Source organism: Typopeltis vanoorti, chromosome 26 (assembly GCF_054136105.1).
Source record: "Typopeltis vanoorti isolate ZY-2024b chromosome 26, IOZ_Tvanoo_1.0, whole genome shotgun sequence".
Classification (NCBI taxonomy): Eukaryota; Metazoa; Arthropoda; class Arachnida; order Uropygi; family Thelyphonidae; genus Typopeltis; species Typopeltis vanoorti.
Window position 1 is genome coordinate 25,089,947 of NC_143574.1, and position 18,407 is coordinate 25,108,353.

The 18,407-nt window shown below is 35.1% G+C and overlaps 1 protein-coding gene across 2 annotated transcripts in view; it reads left to right on the forward strand.

Annotated features, from left to right (window-relative positions):
• The window catches only part of LOC150092420 (ubiquitin carboxyl-terminal hydrolase 20-like), a 416,458-nt gene that overhangs the window by 19,464 nt on the left and 378,587 nt on the right, over positions 1-18,407 (forward strand). For both annotated transcript variants that reach the window (XM_090415144.1, XM_090415145.1), the window contains exons 4-5: positions 3,731-3,938; positions 13,087-13,156. In XM_090415144.1, the coding sequence (XP_090271270.1) occupies positions 3,731-3,938; positions 13,087-13,156 (278 nt within the window). The remainder of the gene's footprint in view (positions 1-3,730; positions 3,939-13,086; positions 13,157-18,407) is intronic.

Genomic DNA, 18,407 nt, shown 5'->3' on the forward strand with positions numbered 1-18,407 from the left:
TATACACAAGTTAACCTGTTCTTAGAGTGATGAATTTTTTACTAAGTAATTTAAGGAAATTACAACGTCAACTAGGATATACATTAAAATAAATTTTAATATACTTCAATATTTCGGCAACGTCACGTTGCCATTTTCAAGAAACTTAAGAACAAGATGTGCACGCAGGCACAACAAACAGTAAATGAGGAAGAAGCAGGAAACTATTATTTCTCCTAAAGTCCTGATGATGCCCCCAAGCAGGCAATGTTGGTATTCTTCGGCGATTGGGCTGAAGGTCTTCTGATGTAAGTTCAAATTTGAGGCAGTCTCATGCAGCCAAATCTATTGTTAGATCGGGCCACTTACCTCCCTATTGAGTACAATCCTACCAACTCACAAATTACTCCACAGGCTCCTTAAGAAAGTCACTTCTTGGTCTGTGGAAATCGCTAACAAATTAAAATCATTTAACTCCATACACTCCCCCCCCCCCGTATTTATGGACTCCCAAAAATACATAAGGAAAATGTGCCATTACGTCTCATAGTGGATGGCATTGATTCCCTCACATACAAACTAGCTGAACGTTTGGCCAAAGCTCTTTCACACTATACTGGCAATACACTTCACACATAAAAAACTCAGCCGACTTCAAAGCCAGCATAGAAAACCTTACACTCAAACACACTGACATAATAATAAATTTAGTTTAATCCTTTATCCAAGTGTGTGCAAACAAAGCTTGCACCTGAAAGTATCTTCAGGACTGGGGTAAAGTGGTACAACACCGAGCAACTCCTTGCAAAGGTGGAGCAAACTACCAACACTCCTATCTCAGTATCTCCCATAATACAAAACACATCTCCTTGCGAATATGTAAAATGTTATGCATTAAGGGAAGAGCCACTACCCAGACTAGTTTCGACCTTTATTGAGGTCTCTTCAGTGGGAGCCAGGCCCAACTGGAGATACCAGGCAAAAGAATTAGCAAGGTCATCTCCTCCTATAGGAGCTGCCAAATAGTATGCCACCTTTTTATTAAATTACTCTGGATTTAGAGAAAGATGTTGAAAGTTTATTTTTCACTTGGTCATACTATAATAAATTTAGTTTAATCCTTTATCCAAGTGTGTGCAAACAAAGTTTGCACCTGAAAGTATCTTCAGGACTGGGGTAAAGTGGTACAACACCGGGCAACTCCTTGCAGAGGTGGAGCAAGCTACCAACACTCTTATCTCAGTATCTCCCATAATGCAAAACAGTGTTTTGCATTATGGGAGATACTGAGATAGTAGTTGTACTACTGCCCGGTGTTGTACCACTTTACCCCAGTCCTGAAGATACTTTCAGGCGCAAACTTTGTTTGCACACACTTGGATGAAGGATTAAACTAAATTTATTATAGTCTGACCAAGTGAAAAATAAACTTTCAACACTGATATAATGGCCAGTTTTGATGTCTCCTCCTTATTCACAAATGTCCCACTCAAAGAATCCTTAGAGCTAATCCAAGCTAAATTTCCTCCCAATATCACAGTCCTTTTTCAGTTCACAATGAACTCAGGCTATTTTGTTTGGCAAGGAAAATTCTACAAACAAATAGAGGGGACAGCCATGGGTTCTCCACTCTCCCCACCCTTGGCCGACTTTTACATGGAGACTTTTGAAGAGAAAGCCTTAAACTCTGCCCCACAAAAACCAACCATTTGGCTTCGCTATGTTGATGATGCGTTCGCTATTTGACCACATGGCTCCGATGCACTCCTCTCCTTCCTAACACATATAAACACCCAACCCTAGAATCAAATTCACCCTGGAAGAGGAAAAAAACAACTGCCTTCCTTTCTTAGACACACTAGTCACCCACCAGCCTGATGGAACCTTGGTTTTCTCAGTCTATAGAAAACCCACCCATACAGGCAGATACATTCACAACAATCCCACCACCCCCTCCTCGCAACAAAATGGAGTCATTAAGACACTACACAACAGGGCTAAACTTATCTGTTCAAACGACAATGCCCTAACCACAGAACTAAACCACATTCTCAACACTTTCTCAGCCAATGGCTATCCCCCCCCCCAAAAAAAAATCCAAAAAATATTGAAACCAGTAAACCACAACCCCCCCCCCCTCACAACAAGGGTTACTCTAAATCCATCACCATTCCCTATATCCGAGGCACCTCGGAAAAAATTACAAAAATCCTAAAAAAACATGACTTAACTTCTTGTTACAGACCATATAAAAAATTGGCATCCCTTATCTCCACTCTACTAAAGACCAACCTTCCCCCTCCCCCACCCAGACCTACCTGGTATATACCAGGTCCCTTGCAGCTGCAAGCTCTCCTACTTTGGCCAAACAGGCAGGACAGCTAATATCAGAATTTCAGAACACGAGGACTACATGGTCAGTCACTCTGGTCTTGCTGACCATGCGCTGGATACTTGCCATAGAATATGGTGGAAGAAAACCACGATAATACACCGTAGTAAATAGAAATATGAAAGGCTTTTCATGGAATCAGCTTCAACCCTAAGAAACAATCCAAACCTCAACAAATTTGGCTGCATGAGACTGCCTCAAATTTGGGAAACCTACATGAGAATACCTTCAGCTCATTCGCCCAAGAATACCAACATTGTCCGCTAGGGGGCACCATCAGGACTTTAGGAGAAATAATAGCTTCCTGCTTCTTCCTCACTTACTGTTTGTTGTGCCTGCATGCAGATATCTTGTTCTTAAGTTTCTTGAAAATGGCAACGTGATGTTGCCAAAATATTGAAGTATATTAAAATTTATTTTAATGTATATCCTAGTTGACGTTGTAATTTCCTTAAATTATTTAGTAAAAAATGCATAACCAATGTCTAAGCCTTTCCACGAGAATTAGAGTGATGAAGTATGTATTATACTTATCCAATTGGTCATAGTGTGGTAATTATTCAGTTATGTAAAGTTATAAATTCAAGTAATTCAGCTAGCCTGGTTTTCTAAGTGGGTAATATGTCTGCTCTCCATCCAGCAAGGCGTGGATGTTCTTGTGATTGTCTTTAATTGTTAGGTGAATGTTATTGTGTGGTATTCTACAACTGTGTTTACATTTTTCTTTGAAAATGTTTCATGCTTAGTGTCACTTATAGTTACTAATGTACTGTAAGTTTTTGTCCTTTTGTGGATAGGATTCACATAAAATCCACTTAATCCCTAAATGAGTGCTTAAATGGACTAATATGAAAAGGAGAGAGGAGTCCATTTAGAGCCCATTTAGGGATTAAGTGGATTTTATGTGAATCCTATCCACAAAAGGACAAAAACTTACAGTACATTAGTAACTATAATCTGGGAACAAGGCCAAATACAGTATTTTTCAAACAGCTCCATTCTTTTAACAAGTAGGGCTGTATCACACCAGGTGACAAAAAAATTGTTTTACAGCTGTTTGAAAAATACTGTATTTGGCCTTGTTCCCAGATTACCCCGTCTCACCCACAGTATTAAAATGTATGAGACCATAAAATTTTCTGGGTAGGATTCTCTGTCACTCACTTATTCAGGTACACAAACTTGTATGACAAGACAATATGGTATTGCACTTCGTTATTTTATAAGTAATCTTTTGATTAAATTTGACTTTTAAAAAAAATAAAGTACAATAATAAAGCTACATTGTTACTTTAGTTTTATTGGCAGAATATTTCAGAATACTACTTATTAGGACTGAAGTATAATTTTTTGTTACAGGCAAAACCAGAGCACTCTCTGATTTTGAATTTGACTACACTAAGGGTTTGGTGTTCCCTTTGTTCATGTGAAGTATTTTTAGAAAATAATGACCCTCCCTTGAGTGGCATGTTATCTTCTCATAATGTTACTATTAGCAGAATTAGCGCTGCAGAACCTGATTCTGATGATGAAGATGATGGTGATAATCAGAATCTGAAACCTAGAGGTATGGTTTATTTTTATGAGGAAGTTACTTTTGTACTGAATATTTCTTAGCCATGTTTATTTAATTTTCATACTAGCAGCACTGGAAGCCCCATTTGAATGCTTGCAGTATAATGATCAAGTGAATGCATATAACAATAGCAACAGCAGATTATTTCATGATACATAAAAATTATCACACAAATATTTTGGACTAAAGCTTGCAGCCCATCTTCAGTATAAAAGCCTACAGTCAAACAAGGTAGAATGTTTAACAGTCAGTTAAACATTCTACATGCTAGAGAAAACTGGAAAATTAGAATAAGGATAACAGCTCTGTATATTTTGCTTAAAGCAAAATAATTTAGTGCTAATGGCTGGGTGGGTGGGGAGGGGTGGAACCATCACTAACACCAGGAAAATAAAATTAAAATATAAAAGTGAAAAAGAAAGGAAAGAAAACCAAAGTACCTAGCTGAAATTCGTGTCATGAACGGGAGCCAAATCCAGAAGAGGTACCCAAGTTGAAGTAATGCAATCTTGTCAGAAGTTTTTATAAATTAAATTAAAAATGTCAATTATATTTTTGTTTAATCTTTTATCCAAGTGCTTAAAAGCAAACTTGGTTTGCTTTTAAGCAAACAAACTTTTTACCTGAAGGTGGATTTGGAGAGAGAGTACTGGTAGTGTTTCTGTTGGATATTGTGCATGCCGCCATCAATATGCAGTATCACAGACTTTGGACTTGCATGAAGGCAAAAGGGGGACATTTTGAACATTGAGTGCTGCTTTGTACATATTATGTATGTGGTTTGTATGTGCTCAAACTAGGTATGTTTTGATGGTTATGTGCATGCTATATACCAATTAAACTGCAGTACAATAATTGTCATTGTCAATTTCATCAGTATTATATGACTGATTAATAAAGCCCTCCCTTATAATTCTGTTTTTATTAGTAAAATGTATCAAAAACAGCTTTAAGCTTAGTTATGATAATGGTGTTCATACTATGAAAGTGCTCTTATGATATGCCTTTATTTTTGTTAGCAGTCATTCTATGCATTTTGTATCTTTGGAATGCTTTTTTCAACCTCATAAATATGTTTCTCTGCTTAATGCGTAACATCTCTATGATCACTTTTCCAAGCTACATACAAAAAGAATTCTATAGTGCATTGTCTTAAAACATGAATTATTTTCTTCTGCTGTTGAAAAACAGGTTTCTTACAACAAGTCATACACACAAACACAACAAAACGCCACAGCAGCACTTGTCAGTCTCACTGCTTTTTTTGCAGAATACAAAGGTGGGTTGAATAGTGATGCTTGTTTGAATAAACCACACTTAGTTAACTAAATTCCATATATAGATACCAGAGGATAGTTATCTATATTCATTTGTCTTTTTCTAGAAGCATCCACCTTGATGCTTCAGGGTACATTTTTTTCATTTTAAATTCATGCATCAGAAGCATTTTGGAAAAATCCTTGGACATCACTTTTGAACCAATCTGATCTAATTTTTTAACTTCTTGCCATCATTAAAATTATATCCTTTGTGAACATCACTTTAACACTGAAATAAGTCGCTTGGAACTCTGCCATGACTTTAGACTAATTGTTCAGTTCAGACCTAGAAATTTTTTTGGCAGTCTGGTGAGCAGCATGCATACTAGCATTTTAATGTTGTGCAGTGATGATTTAAAGTTGGGTCATTTTTCACTGGTTTACCATACTTATTCTTGTTAGTCTCACCTGAATTTTAAAAAAAAATTGTCAGAATAATGTCTTCACTATACCCAGAAAGAGGGGATTTTGCACCTGATTTGGAAAGCTTATTTTTTTATTTTTTGAGGAAATGAATTTCTTTTAAATTTCTCCTCTAGGGATTGGCACTTTAGATTTGAGCTCATGATATGCTCATGATATTATATGTGATAATCCTTTGAAAAAGGAGGCAGCTGTTTATTTACAGTAGACCTCCTAAAGATCTGACATCTGATGAACTGTAACCGAAGAGAGTATGACTTGGGTTGCAGGGCCAGTGAAAATAGTGTATTTGATTCCATCTGGTATGAGATAGTCCAGCAAGACAAAATATACAGTTGATTACTGCTGTACACCATAGGATGCTAAGGATGATGTGGATAGTATGCATCAGCAAATAAGCTCAATGAGTGGAGGGCAGGTAATTATTATGGGGGACTTCAACTATGGGGACATAGATTGGAAAGAGGAAAGGACACATGAGAGGAAGGAAATAGAATTTTTGCAGCTACAAAGGAATAATAGTTGAGGCAGCATGTGATTCAATTTACTAGGGATTTCAGAGTGCTAGATCTAGTAATTGCATCAAAGAATTTGTCTATAACTAAGATGACCATGTTGTCACCAACTGGTGAGAGTGATCATGAGATCTTGTCCTGCAAGGTGGCTAAATGTGCAGAAGCTTCAGTTAAGAGGAGGTATATGTTGAATTACAAGTATTTCAAAATTAGATTGGTTGGAGCAGTATCATGGCATTAGAAACTAAGGCCTTGATAGCGCATAGGGAGGTGGTAAAGGAGTCTTTGAGGAAAGTAACTGCATACCTAGAGTCAGGAGGCTAAATTAAGTGGGAGTTAAATGGAATAATACCATTATTAAGCAGGAGCTACAAAATAAATAAATAAAACTGTGGAGGGAATTCAAAGAGCTAGGTAACCAGCAAGCACATGATTATTACATACCAAAAACCAGAAGGGTGACCAATATTGTAAGAAAACCAAAATCAGAGTATGAAAGGAAATTAGCCAAAGATAATCCAAAGGAGTTCTTTTGGTATGTTGCAAGTAAAAGGAGGAATATTTATAGCAGAATAATTTTAACCCTTTATTTGACAGTGTTGCTCTCAGGCAACATGATTTTACAAGTTTCTATTCTCATGCCAATAATGGTTTCACCCATCTGTTGTCATTATTGCTTCCAGGTGTCATTTGTCTTCATGGATGCACTTTTTTGAATCATATTTTTGCCAACAAATGGTGCCAGTTGGGTGGAAACTCTTATTGGCATGAGAATAGAACAACTGTAAAGTCATGTTGCCTGAGAGCAGCACTGTCCAATAAAGCATTAATGAATGCTAATGGTAAGGAGTTAACTGAATCACAGTTAACTGAAATAGTTGAATTACTAAGTGAATACTTTGCAAGAGAATATCATCCAAGTTGGAGATATTGTAGTAACAAGAGAAGTTTATATGAAAATAGAGGTAAATGAACTAGAGGTGCATAGAATATTACAGAACCTTGAATGTGAATACAGCTATGGGATTAGATGGCATACTGGCTCAAGTTTTACAAGAAAGTGGTAGGGAATTGACAATGTCTTTGGCTGCATTGTTTAATATAAATTTCAGCTCTGGGTTGGTTCCAAATAAGGGGGAGATAGTTCTATTGCATAAAGAAGATTCCAAGACTGAGGTAACAAATTACTGACCAATCAGCACCTCAGGAGTCAAGGTTTTGGAGAAATCTGTTAAGAACAAAATACATCCATATAGTATCCCATATTCCATATGAGATACTGTATGGAAGGGCAACATGGTTTTGTGAAAGGTATGTCATGTCTCAGTAACTTGCTCACTTTTAGAATAGTGACATTTGAGCTGGATAAAGGTAATTTTCAGTGATATTACTGGGCTTTACAAATGCTTTTGACAGGATACCACTTGGAATTCTAATCAATAATTGGAACACATGGGGATGGATATGAAGTTGAAGTGGATAAAAGAGTGGCTGATGGAGAGATAACTGATAGTAGTTTATCCAGTAGATGGCCAGTAACTAGTGGCATGCCACAGGGCTCTGTTCTTGGGCTACTACTGTTTAATTTGTACATGAACGGTATAAGAAATGATCTGAGAAGAGGATGAGAGATAGATGTAGAAAGTTTTTTACCTTGGGTATAATATATGTTAAAGACACCGACTATTCAGTTGTTTTTTGATGATGCGAAATTGGGAAGAGCAATAGTCAAAAGTAAAATTTTCCAGGATGATTTGAATAGACTGGCCTCATAGGCAATGGAGAATGGATGTCAGTTTAATGTGGCAAAATGTAAGATTTTGCAATTTTGAGTGACAAGATCACCAGCTATGTACTATATTGATGGAACTGTACTCCAGGAAATTGATGAAGCTAGGGATATGGATGTTGTTAGTGGATAGGAAGTTGAAGTTTAAAGGGCATATTGCAAAATTTGCTAAAACAGCTCATTGGATTACTTGGTTACCAAAACACCCTGATGAGCAGAAATAAGCAAGTTGTAATATTTGTTTATAGGTGGGCCTTGGTAAGATTAATCTTGACTACTGTGCACCAGATCTGGTCATCTGGGTTCCTTGGGAATGAGTAGGTGATGGAGAGGATCCAGAGGCAAGTGACCAAGTTTGTGGCAGGTTTGTAGAATGCATCTTATGAGGATAGGTGGAAGATTTGTGGGTTACAGAAATTAGTTGACAGGTGAAAAAGGCATGGTATGATTGAGACATACAAATTACTGAATGATTTTTACAAGATTAATATAGAGAAAATTTTTTCCGAACAGGTCTGGTAGTAGGAAAAGTAGTACCATCCTTGATACACCCAATTCCTACTCAGATCAGGAGAAGAAAAGCGAAGTAGATCATTGCAGATATTTTACTGCTTTTTTATCTAAAAATTTATTTCTTTTACTTTTTTTTATTTCTAGCATTCTCAAAAAAAAACAAATAAAAAAACACCTGTATATAGCCATTCTCAAGCCAGTGATTTGGCTGAACTATGTTGATGATGCATGTGCTTTATGGCTACATGGTACAAACACATTAGATACATTTTAGTGCATTTAAATAGCTAATACCTTAAAATCCATTTCATAATGGAATGGGAAGCTAATGACTGTCTGTGTTTCCTAGATACACTAGTCATTCCTTCCTGATTCATTTTCTTTTTTCTGTTTATAGAAAAGCTACACATACTGATCACACCATCATTCAACTCAGCAATATGGTATTCTAAAATTACTAACTCACAGAGCTAGAATTATCGGTTCAGATGACAATACTCTTACCACCAAACTCATGTATTTGCAACACACTTTTTTTTTTAGCTAGTGGCTGTAATTCCAAAAAAATAGACAAAAATACTAAATGCTCCCCAGAAATCCCTTTTATCACTTAGTACAGCAAATCTATTACAATTTTACACATGAAAGAGCATGTCCAAAGTGATATCTAAAGTGCTTAATAAATATTGCCTCCTCACCACATTTAAACTGTATATCAAATTGGCAACTCTCATCCATTCACCTTAAAGACAAATTCTCTCCTTTATTACATCCAGGAGCATGTGACGTGCCCTGTACTTGTGACCTGGCTTACTATGAACAGACAGGAAGAACCGTTGACAACCACCTTGGAGAACATAAAAAATACATTCTGCACTATTATTATGGTAAGTCGGGACTAGCAGACCATGTCTTGGATATCTCTTCACACAAGATCAAATAGAAGAAACCAAAAGTGCTACACAGAAGTCATATAGATTGTTTTTGGAATCAGCAGCAGCTTTAAAACATTACCAAACCTTATAATTGTGGCTGTATCAATTTACCAAAAATCTAGATGGCAGTAATTTTAAGATCAAATTAATACTTGTTTTTTCTCTCTCTTTATCCAACAATAAATGGCACCAATTAGGACTTTGGTTCGTTGTGTAGCCTGCTACAACTTTTTAAACTGGTAACACTGATAACTAAACTGTTGTTGTTTGTATACTGTGTTATGTTCCATCGAGTCGTTTTCGACTCCTGGTGATTCTATGAACATACATTCTCCATTCACATCTGTCCCTGGCTATATCTTTCAGAATTTCCAAGCGCATTCCAGTTGCTTCTTTAACTCCATCCACCCATCTAATTCTTGGTCTTACTCTTTTCCTGCTTCCATCAACTTTAGCAAGCATCATCTTCTCCAGACTGTCATTTGCTCGCATAATATATCCAAAGTATGACAATTTTTGCTTGATGATCATAGCTTCGAGGGAGCAGTCTGGCTTTATTCTGTCTATCACTGATTTATTGTGTACTGCTTTTGTACTCTGAAGATTCTGGATATAATACCAGAGAAATAACAGCAAATAAATATACACCCAATTCTCCATTTACACGGTAGATTGCTTCCAGAAAAAAAATGTGTAAATGAAAACCTTGTAAAAAAGAATTCAGTTCATATGAAAAAATAGAAGAATGGTTCTAGATGTGAAAACCCAATAATAACAAGTTATCAAACAAAATATATGAAAATCATTGAATAAAACTATTTAATTTTAATGGAATATTTTTTTATTTTAAATACTTATTTAAAGTATATATGTACATATGTATCTTTCTTAAAGAAAATAGTGTATCACTAATAAAACAGAAATTCGAAAAGGCCCAAATACACCATGCATTTGGTTCTTGGTTAAATTTTATTTGGCTCACTTTCTGAGAGTAGCCGCATTCTTTTGTGTGAGACTGGAATTAAATCACTTCCATCACTTGAAACACTTTGGCTGTCCTGTTCATACTGCAGTGGTGTATGAAACGTAATTTTCAATAATTCTGAAGGTGAATTATTTTTTACCACGACTCTGTAATTAATTGTTAAGATCCAGTTTTGACTAGATCTTTGTATAATTCTTCATAGTACACCATACATGAGTTCAAACTTGTTCAGTATTTGGATCATGTGTAAGAAAATTACTTCACAATTTACTAGCCATTTGAAGCCTTTCTTTCCTGCAGTGAGTGGAATCTTTTCATCCTCATCATCACTTTTTTCATTTTCATCGAGATTCCCAAGAACAGCTTCTATTATTTTGTCATCACCAACAACCTTGTCAGCCATCAATTCTTCAATATCTGCAGATGAAAAATCATCAAATCCTTCTCTGCCAATTGCATGTGCTAATCTGATGATATTGGGATGCTAATCTGATGATATATTCTGGCCAAGTAGCTTTCCAACATGCTTTTAAAGTTGATAGTTTTAATTCTGATAACACCAACTTAGCAAGTTTGATGCAATCCAAAATAGAAAATTTCTTTCACACATCAATAACTGTTAGTAAATTATCCAAAATGTATTGGAATGTTTTTCTTATGTAGTAAGTTTTTTGAAGGTAGTGATCACACCCTGGTCTAGTGGTTATATTAAGGATTTTGTATTAGGTGGAAGAAAACTAATTTCCACATTTGGGTGTTCTAAAACAGAATGGCCAGGTGCATTGTCTATAATCAATAAAACTTTAAAGTCCAGATTTTTTTTCCATAAAATGGTCTTTAACTTCTGCAACAAAACATTGAATGGAACCATTCGTTAAAAATTTCTTTTGTAACCCAACCTTTTTTTTATTTGCCTTCCAGGGCACTAGTAATGTGTTAAAATGCATACCTTTCATTGCCTTGGGGATCACTGTCATAGAGATCAGTTAATGAATAATGGTTTTAATATACGATCTCCTGAAGCATTGCTGCAAAATAATAGTCATATGATCATTTAGTTGCTTTAAAGCCACCGCCACTTTTTTGTGATTTTGCTATATAAGTTCTACTTGGCATTTTTTTCCAAAAAAAGGTGGTCTCATCTGCATTCCAAACTTCATTAGGAGTGTAGCCACCATTTTCAATAATTTTGGACAGTTTTGAAAGAAATTCCTAGCTTCCAGCTCATCTTCAGATGTGACTTCTCCTTTTATTTTTACATTATGAAGCACATATCTTTTGAGAAATTTTGTAAGCCAACCTGTGCTTGCAGAAAAATCACAATTGTTGCTTGATGTTGTCGACACCTTTTCCTGAATCTATTTCTACAACTGTAATGCTTTCTTTTTGATGATATTTCCATCTAAAGGTATTCCTTTTTGTTAGCAATCTTCTATTCATATCACTAGGCCTTTTCCATCTTCATTTTTATAATGTCTCTCATATATGATGATGACTTGGCCTAATTTTGTTCCATAAAGAATGGATTTATTAATGGCCTCTTCATTTGTCTTAATTTTTCTCACTGTAGCTTCGTTCAATCCAAAATATTTCTCTAAAGATATTGAAACTTCTCCAACTGCTAAACGATCTAAACTTTTGATTTTTGTTTCTAAAGAAATAACTTTTCTTTTCTTCTTCTAACTGAATTATCTGACATCGTGATTAATGGGGTAATGTTATGAAAATATCTGAAAATAATTAATTTTACGAATTTGATGTTACGCATAGAAAACTTCAAATTGTTTATGAACAAAGCACAAGATATGTAACCATTTCGAATTGTAAACAAGAAATGATTGTTTAGCAAACAGCTTAACTCCTTCCAAGCAGCTTTATATAGTTGGCCTCCTGTAACAGACCAAGTTAACTTCGAGGAATCAGCATAGCACCCGTCTGCTTCCAGTAACCAGTGGCAAGTGAACAAGTGAAACAAGAATATAACGGATCATCTGTCGGCTTAGCTTTGGAGAATTGTAATTACAGAATTGTTTTTTTTTTTTGTTGTCACCACAATTGTCTACATTCTGTAGTGAGAGTAATCTCTGATATTTAAAACATTAAGGGAAGGGGGGGGGTCCCAAAATTCAAGTTTAGGTACATATGTACCGTTCTAGGAAATGATAATTATAATGGAAATACCCTTTTTAACAGAACTGAATTCAAACAGAAATTTTATAAATAAACGCCATTTGAACCGTGTAAAAGTAGAACTGCTTTTGTTTTCTAAACCGTGTTATTTCGAAATCGTGTAAAAAGACAATTAGCTGTAATTTATTTTCTTATTATTTTTGTGATGTGAATTAATACTGTTAAATGAATTAACATGAAACATAACTTCAAGAGAAACAGATGCATTAAGTGTCTCCTTCTGCCAAAGTTCATTTTTGAATCAATGGATTCAAAAATTACAATTTTCTGTCTCTTTTTTTATCTTCTGCATAACCAATAAAGTTAATGTTGAAAATATTTGGGGTTGGGAGGAAGGGAAGAGTTAGTTTTCCTTAAAGGCCTAATTTTTCGGTATAAACTACTTGTACTCTATTTTTTAGATCCCACTAGTTATGTGCATGTTTTGACTGTTTGTTTAGAATGGTAAATATGCTCTTTTTAATCAACAGGATTAACAGGATTACAGAATCTTGGAAATACCTGTTACATGAATGCTGCAATCCAGGCCTTGTCAAATTGGTAAGATTCATTCCTTGATTTACTGCTGTGTGCAACTCTGTTCTCTCTGTTCAAAACAGTGGAGTACTTAAAAAAAAAAAAAAAAAAAAAAATTCGTTATTAAATAGATAGGACTAGAATGATTTTAATTAGTGTATTTTTGTTCTGCTATATTTAATTAAAATGTGTTCCAAAATTATAAAATTTTGTATAGTATGGCTACTCAGTATAGTACATCATATCTGAAGAGCTTTCAAAATTGTGTTTTGATATGTAGAAAATTAGGTTATTTGACAAACTTCTCCTGTGCAACACAAGTGCCCTGAAAGCGTTATAAATTTCTTTTTAACCTACATTTGTTATCAGTGGTATTTGACAAATGTGTAGATCTCTTTACTAAAATCTTTAGTATGTTTGCCCACTCATGCCATTTATTTGCTATAGGTTTTGTGTAGCATCTTTTCTCTCTCTCTCTCTCCCTCTGTGTGTGTGTAAAAGAGGTAAAAAAATATCCATGTCATTACTTTAATATAAGTAGAAACGTGAAACGATAATACAACATAAAATTAGTAAACGTAATAAAATTAAAAGGAAAAACTGTCTTTGAAAATGTTAAGTTATATCTGGAGACATTATGGAAGAAAAATGCTTTTTTATCATTTTTTTTGTTGAACTTTTATCATCGTCAAATTCCTGATACTATTGAGGAAGGATGTACAAGGTATGATAGTACTACATGAAAAGTTTACATCATTACTTTCTATTCACATTTTTATTCGAAATTAAACTGTTTTCAAGACTTCAGTATTATCAGATATATTTCTGTCTTCTAATGCACTTCTTACTGTATCAATCCACCTAGATCTTGGTCTTCCTCTTGGTCTTTTTTCTGTCATTTCCTGGCAAAGAACACTTGTTTTACTAACCTTCTTTCTCCCATTCTGTTTAATTATCCTCATTTTTAATATGATACTGCCATTAATGCCATCAATTCATTCACTCTTTCTCAGAACTCTGATATCCATAGTCTCCAGCCTTAGAGTAAGTGTTTTGTTCCTGACCCAGCTCTCAGATCCATAAGTTAAAATTGGTTTGTACACTGTCTTGTATACAGGTAGTTTATTGTTTGGACTAACCTACCATACCAGCTTTGCTAATTTTGTTTTCTATTTCCATATTTAATTTGCTGTCTTCACTAAAAATTGTGCTTAAATAGCTGAAATGTTTTATTTTTCTATAGGTTCTCCATTTAGGATATAGCTGATACTTTCAATGTGTCTGTCTATTTTCATTGTCTTTGTCTTTTTATTGCTGATTTTCATGCCAAAAATTTATTATAGTAGTTATCCTCAAGATTTGTACTGAATTTATTTAGGTGTAGAGGCTAATCTTGAATGGCAGTCAGTCTCAAGTAGAGTAATGTGGGCAAATATGAGAATGGGGAACTGGACAATGAGACTTATTTGTTATTGTTGATAGTGATGTTTTCTCCCTGGTGCAGGACACCAGAGTGTACAGAGGATTTGAAATTAGAAGTGATCACTATTTAGTCTTGAGCAGGATAAAATTGAATTTCATATTGAAAAGAATAACATGTAAGAAAGTTTTAAAGCGAATAAAAGTTGAGCAGCTCTCAGATGTCAACTGTAGACTAAAATACACAAAAATTATTAAAGGAAAAATGAAAGAGTTTGAGAACTGGAACCAAACCTTGGAGATTCAGTGGCAAGCCTTGAAGAAAACCTTGATTGATTCAGCTAGAGAGGCATGTGGTGAAATTGTCTGCAAGGATAGAAAAATCAGAACATGGTGGACACAGGAAGTTAAAGAAGCAGTGAAAGAAAAGAAGAAAGCATATCAAAAGTTCTTGGCAAATAAGTTGGCTTGTGCTCTTAGAGAATATAGAGACAAATGTAAGAAAGCTAAACAGTGTGTAAAACTATCTAAACAAAAGTCATGGGAGGACTTTGGCAAGAACATAGAAAATGAATATCAAGAAGGTGGCAAAATATTTTGGAGGTTGTTAAAGAAGCTTAGGAATGGAGGAAAGAGTGCTGTAAAAGGAGTTTGAGATGATAAAGGTGACATGAAAACGGGAGAAAAAGATATCCTTGAAGTATGGAGTAATTACTTTGAAAAACTGCTAAATGAAACAAGCAGTGATGACAGCACACTGATAAAAAAACACTGACCAGGCATGCAGTCAGGAATCCATATCCATACTTGAAGTAGAAAAAGCCATCAAAGGCTTGAAATGTGGAAAGGCAGCAGGAGTAGATAATATTCGGCCAGAAATGCTGAAGTATGGTGGTATAAAAGTCTTGCAGTGGCTGCACTGCATAGTTCAGAAAGCCTGGACAGAGGAATGAATTCCCAATAATTGGAGTAGAGCTCTCATAGTACCCATATATAAAAAGGGAAATAAAACTGAATGTGAGAATTACAGAGGTATATCCCTACTTAGTGTTCCTGGTAAGATATATGCAAGTATACTTGAGAAACGGTTGAGAAGAATTGTGGAAGAAAAGCTTGGTGAAGAACAAGCTGGATTCATGTCAAATACAGGCTGTCAGGATCAGATCTTCACTTTATGACAAATAGTCGAGAAAGCATGGGAATATAACAAAGATCTGTATTTAAGTTTTGTCGATTTGGAAAAGGCATATGACAAGGTGCCAAGAGAGAGAAGCTATTCAATACGCTACAGTTATATGGTGTGAATGGGGCATTATATCAAGCAATACTTAGTCTTTATTTGAGTTGTAAGTCAGCAGTTAGAATTGAAGGAAGTACAGGAAGATGGTTTAATGTTAAATCTGGTGTGAGACAAGGATGTACATTATCCCCTCTGTTATTTATTATCTATATGGATCACATTATGAAGGAAAGCTGTACAGTCAACCCTCCTACTACAACACGGTACTCTTATAACACGGTTCCCATATAACGCGGAGCCAAAATTGCGACAGCCCTCCTATAACGCGGTTTCCGTTCAACAACATTCCATCAACTTAATTGGTTTAAGAAGATTCTCTATAGCATGAATTTATCTATGTGTTAAATTTTTACAGTTGAAATTAACGGGGAATTCCCTTCTTTTTAGTGAAGGTACATCACCATTTTCCCATTTCAGTTATCAGGGAATTCTCCTATAAGCGAAGAAACGATGCGAGATTGTTCACAGTGCTCTGTTTTAATGCTTAAAATAGACCGTAAACTGCCATTTAGAACCTTCATTTCGAAAAATGAAAGACTTGCTCCGCGGTTTAAACCTTCAAAACAACGTATCACTCTTCATATGTGCAGCAATCTATCAGGGAATCTGATGATAAAACCAATGATAATAAATCATTCTTCAACTCCTCGTGTAATGAAAAACATTAATAAGACCCAATTGCCTATATTCTGGCGATCTAATAAAACAGCTTGGATGACTCGAGATTTATTTAAGGACTGGTTTTATAATTGTTTTATCCCGGCGGTGGAAAACTATACAATAAAAAAAAAATTTGTATTTTAAAGTTTTATTGGTTCTTGATAACGCTGGTTGCCACAACAAGGAACTGGATCATCCAAATGTAAAAATTGTTTTCCTTCCTCCTAACTGCACGTCATTAATACAACCTTTGGACCAAGGAGTCATTCAAACTTTCAAAATGTACTACACGCCGATTTTTCCAAACCATTTTCGACAGATTAGAAAATGATGAAAATAAAACTCTTATTCAAGCGTGGAAGGAATTCTCTATTTTAGATTGTATTAGAACCGTGTCATCAGCTTGCGTGGAAATTAAACCATCAACACTTAATACATGTTGGAAACCTCTTTTGCCTCAAATGGTTCAAGCAAGAAATGATATTTCACTCCCAGTTGCAGAAATAGTAAACATTGCTTCTCGTTTAAGCGGCGAAGGATTTGCATTAAACCATCAAGATGTAGAAGAACTACTTCAGGAAGAAACCTTAGATGAGGCAGCATTGATGGAATTAGTTGATGCATCTACCTCAAATGCATTGGTAGACGAAAATATGAAAAACGAATGGGTGCCAAATCTCAATTTATATGATGTGAAAAAAGGGCTAAATTTGTCTAAAGAATTAGAACTTCATTTCGCTCAAACTGATTGTTCAATGGTGCACAGCGCAAAGTTTAAAAGAGAGTTAAGAAATTGCTTAGCTCCGTATAGAGAGGTTTTAGTACAGTTAGAAAAAAAAGCTACGATTGAAAATCAACATGAAGATTTGTCAAGTGAGGAAGACATTTGGCCCATTAAAAGACGAAGAGTTAGGCCACTCATGTTTGAAAGCAAGGCTGAGTGTTAAAAGCGTTCAATACACATGAAATTATGTTACGCAATTTTACATAATTTTCTTGGTTTTGTTGGAAAACAGTTTTTTAGTTTAGTTTAGTTTAGTTTAGTTTGATTTTTTTTTATCATTTCCTTGTATGAACTCTTCGATTCAATAAAGATAATTTTATTGTACTTAACATATTATCTTGCCTTTTGTGTTTGTAAAATTTTTTCCACAACCGTATGCACCGTAACTTGACGCTCTGAGAATGCAATTTTCATACAATGCAGAACGAATCAAACTGATTAACAAGTGATTTTACTTACTTCCGAGTTTCACTCAACGCGGTACGAATCAATCTGATTTGTACTAATTCTGAGTTTCTTATAGCGCGGTTTCCATATAATGCGGCACGAATTAACCTGGTTTGCACGTTAAATCTGAGTTTCTTATAACACGGTTTCCATATAACGTGGTACGAATTAATCGCGTTATAGGAGGGTTGACTGTATTAAACATGATATCAAAATTGGAGATGTTATAATTGCAGCTCTTTGCTTTATGCAGACGATGTTATACTTCTGAATAAATCTGTTACAAGTCTGCAAGATTCCCTGACTAAATTGAATAACTGTTGTAATAGATATGGTATGAAGGTCAGCAATAAAAAGACAAAGACAATAAAAATAGGCAGAATCATTGAAAATGTCAACCGTGTTGTGAATGGAGAACCTGTGGAACAAGTAAAACATTTCAGTTACTTAGGCACGATTTTTAGTGAAGATGGTAAATTAAATATGGAAATAGACAACAGAATCAACAAATCTTTTATGGTAGGAAGTCAACTGAATAAATTCATATGGAATAAGAGAGAAATTAGTCAGAACACTAAATTAGCTGTATACAAGACAGTGTTCAAACCAGTTTTAACTTATGGATCTGAGAGCTGGGTCAGAAGTAAAACACTTGACCAAAGACT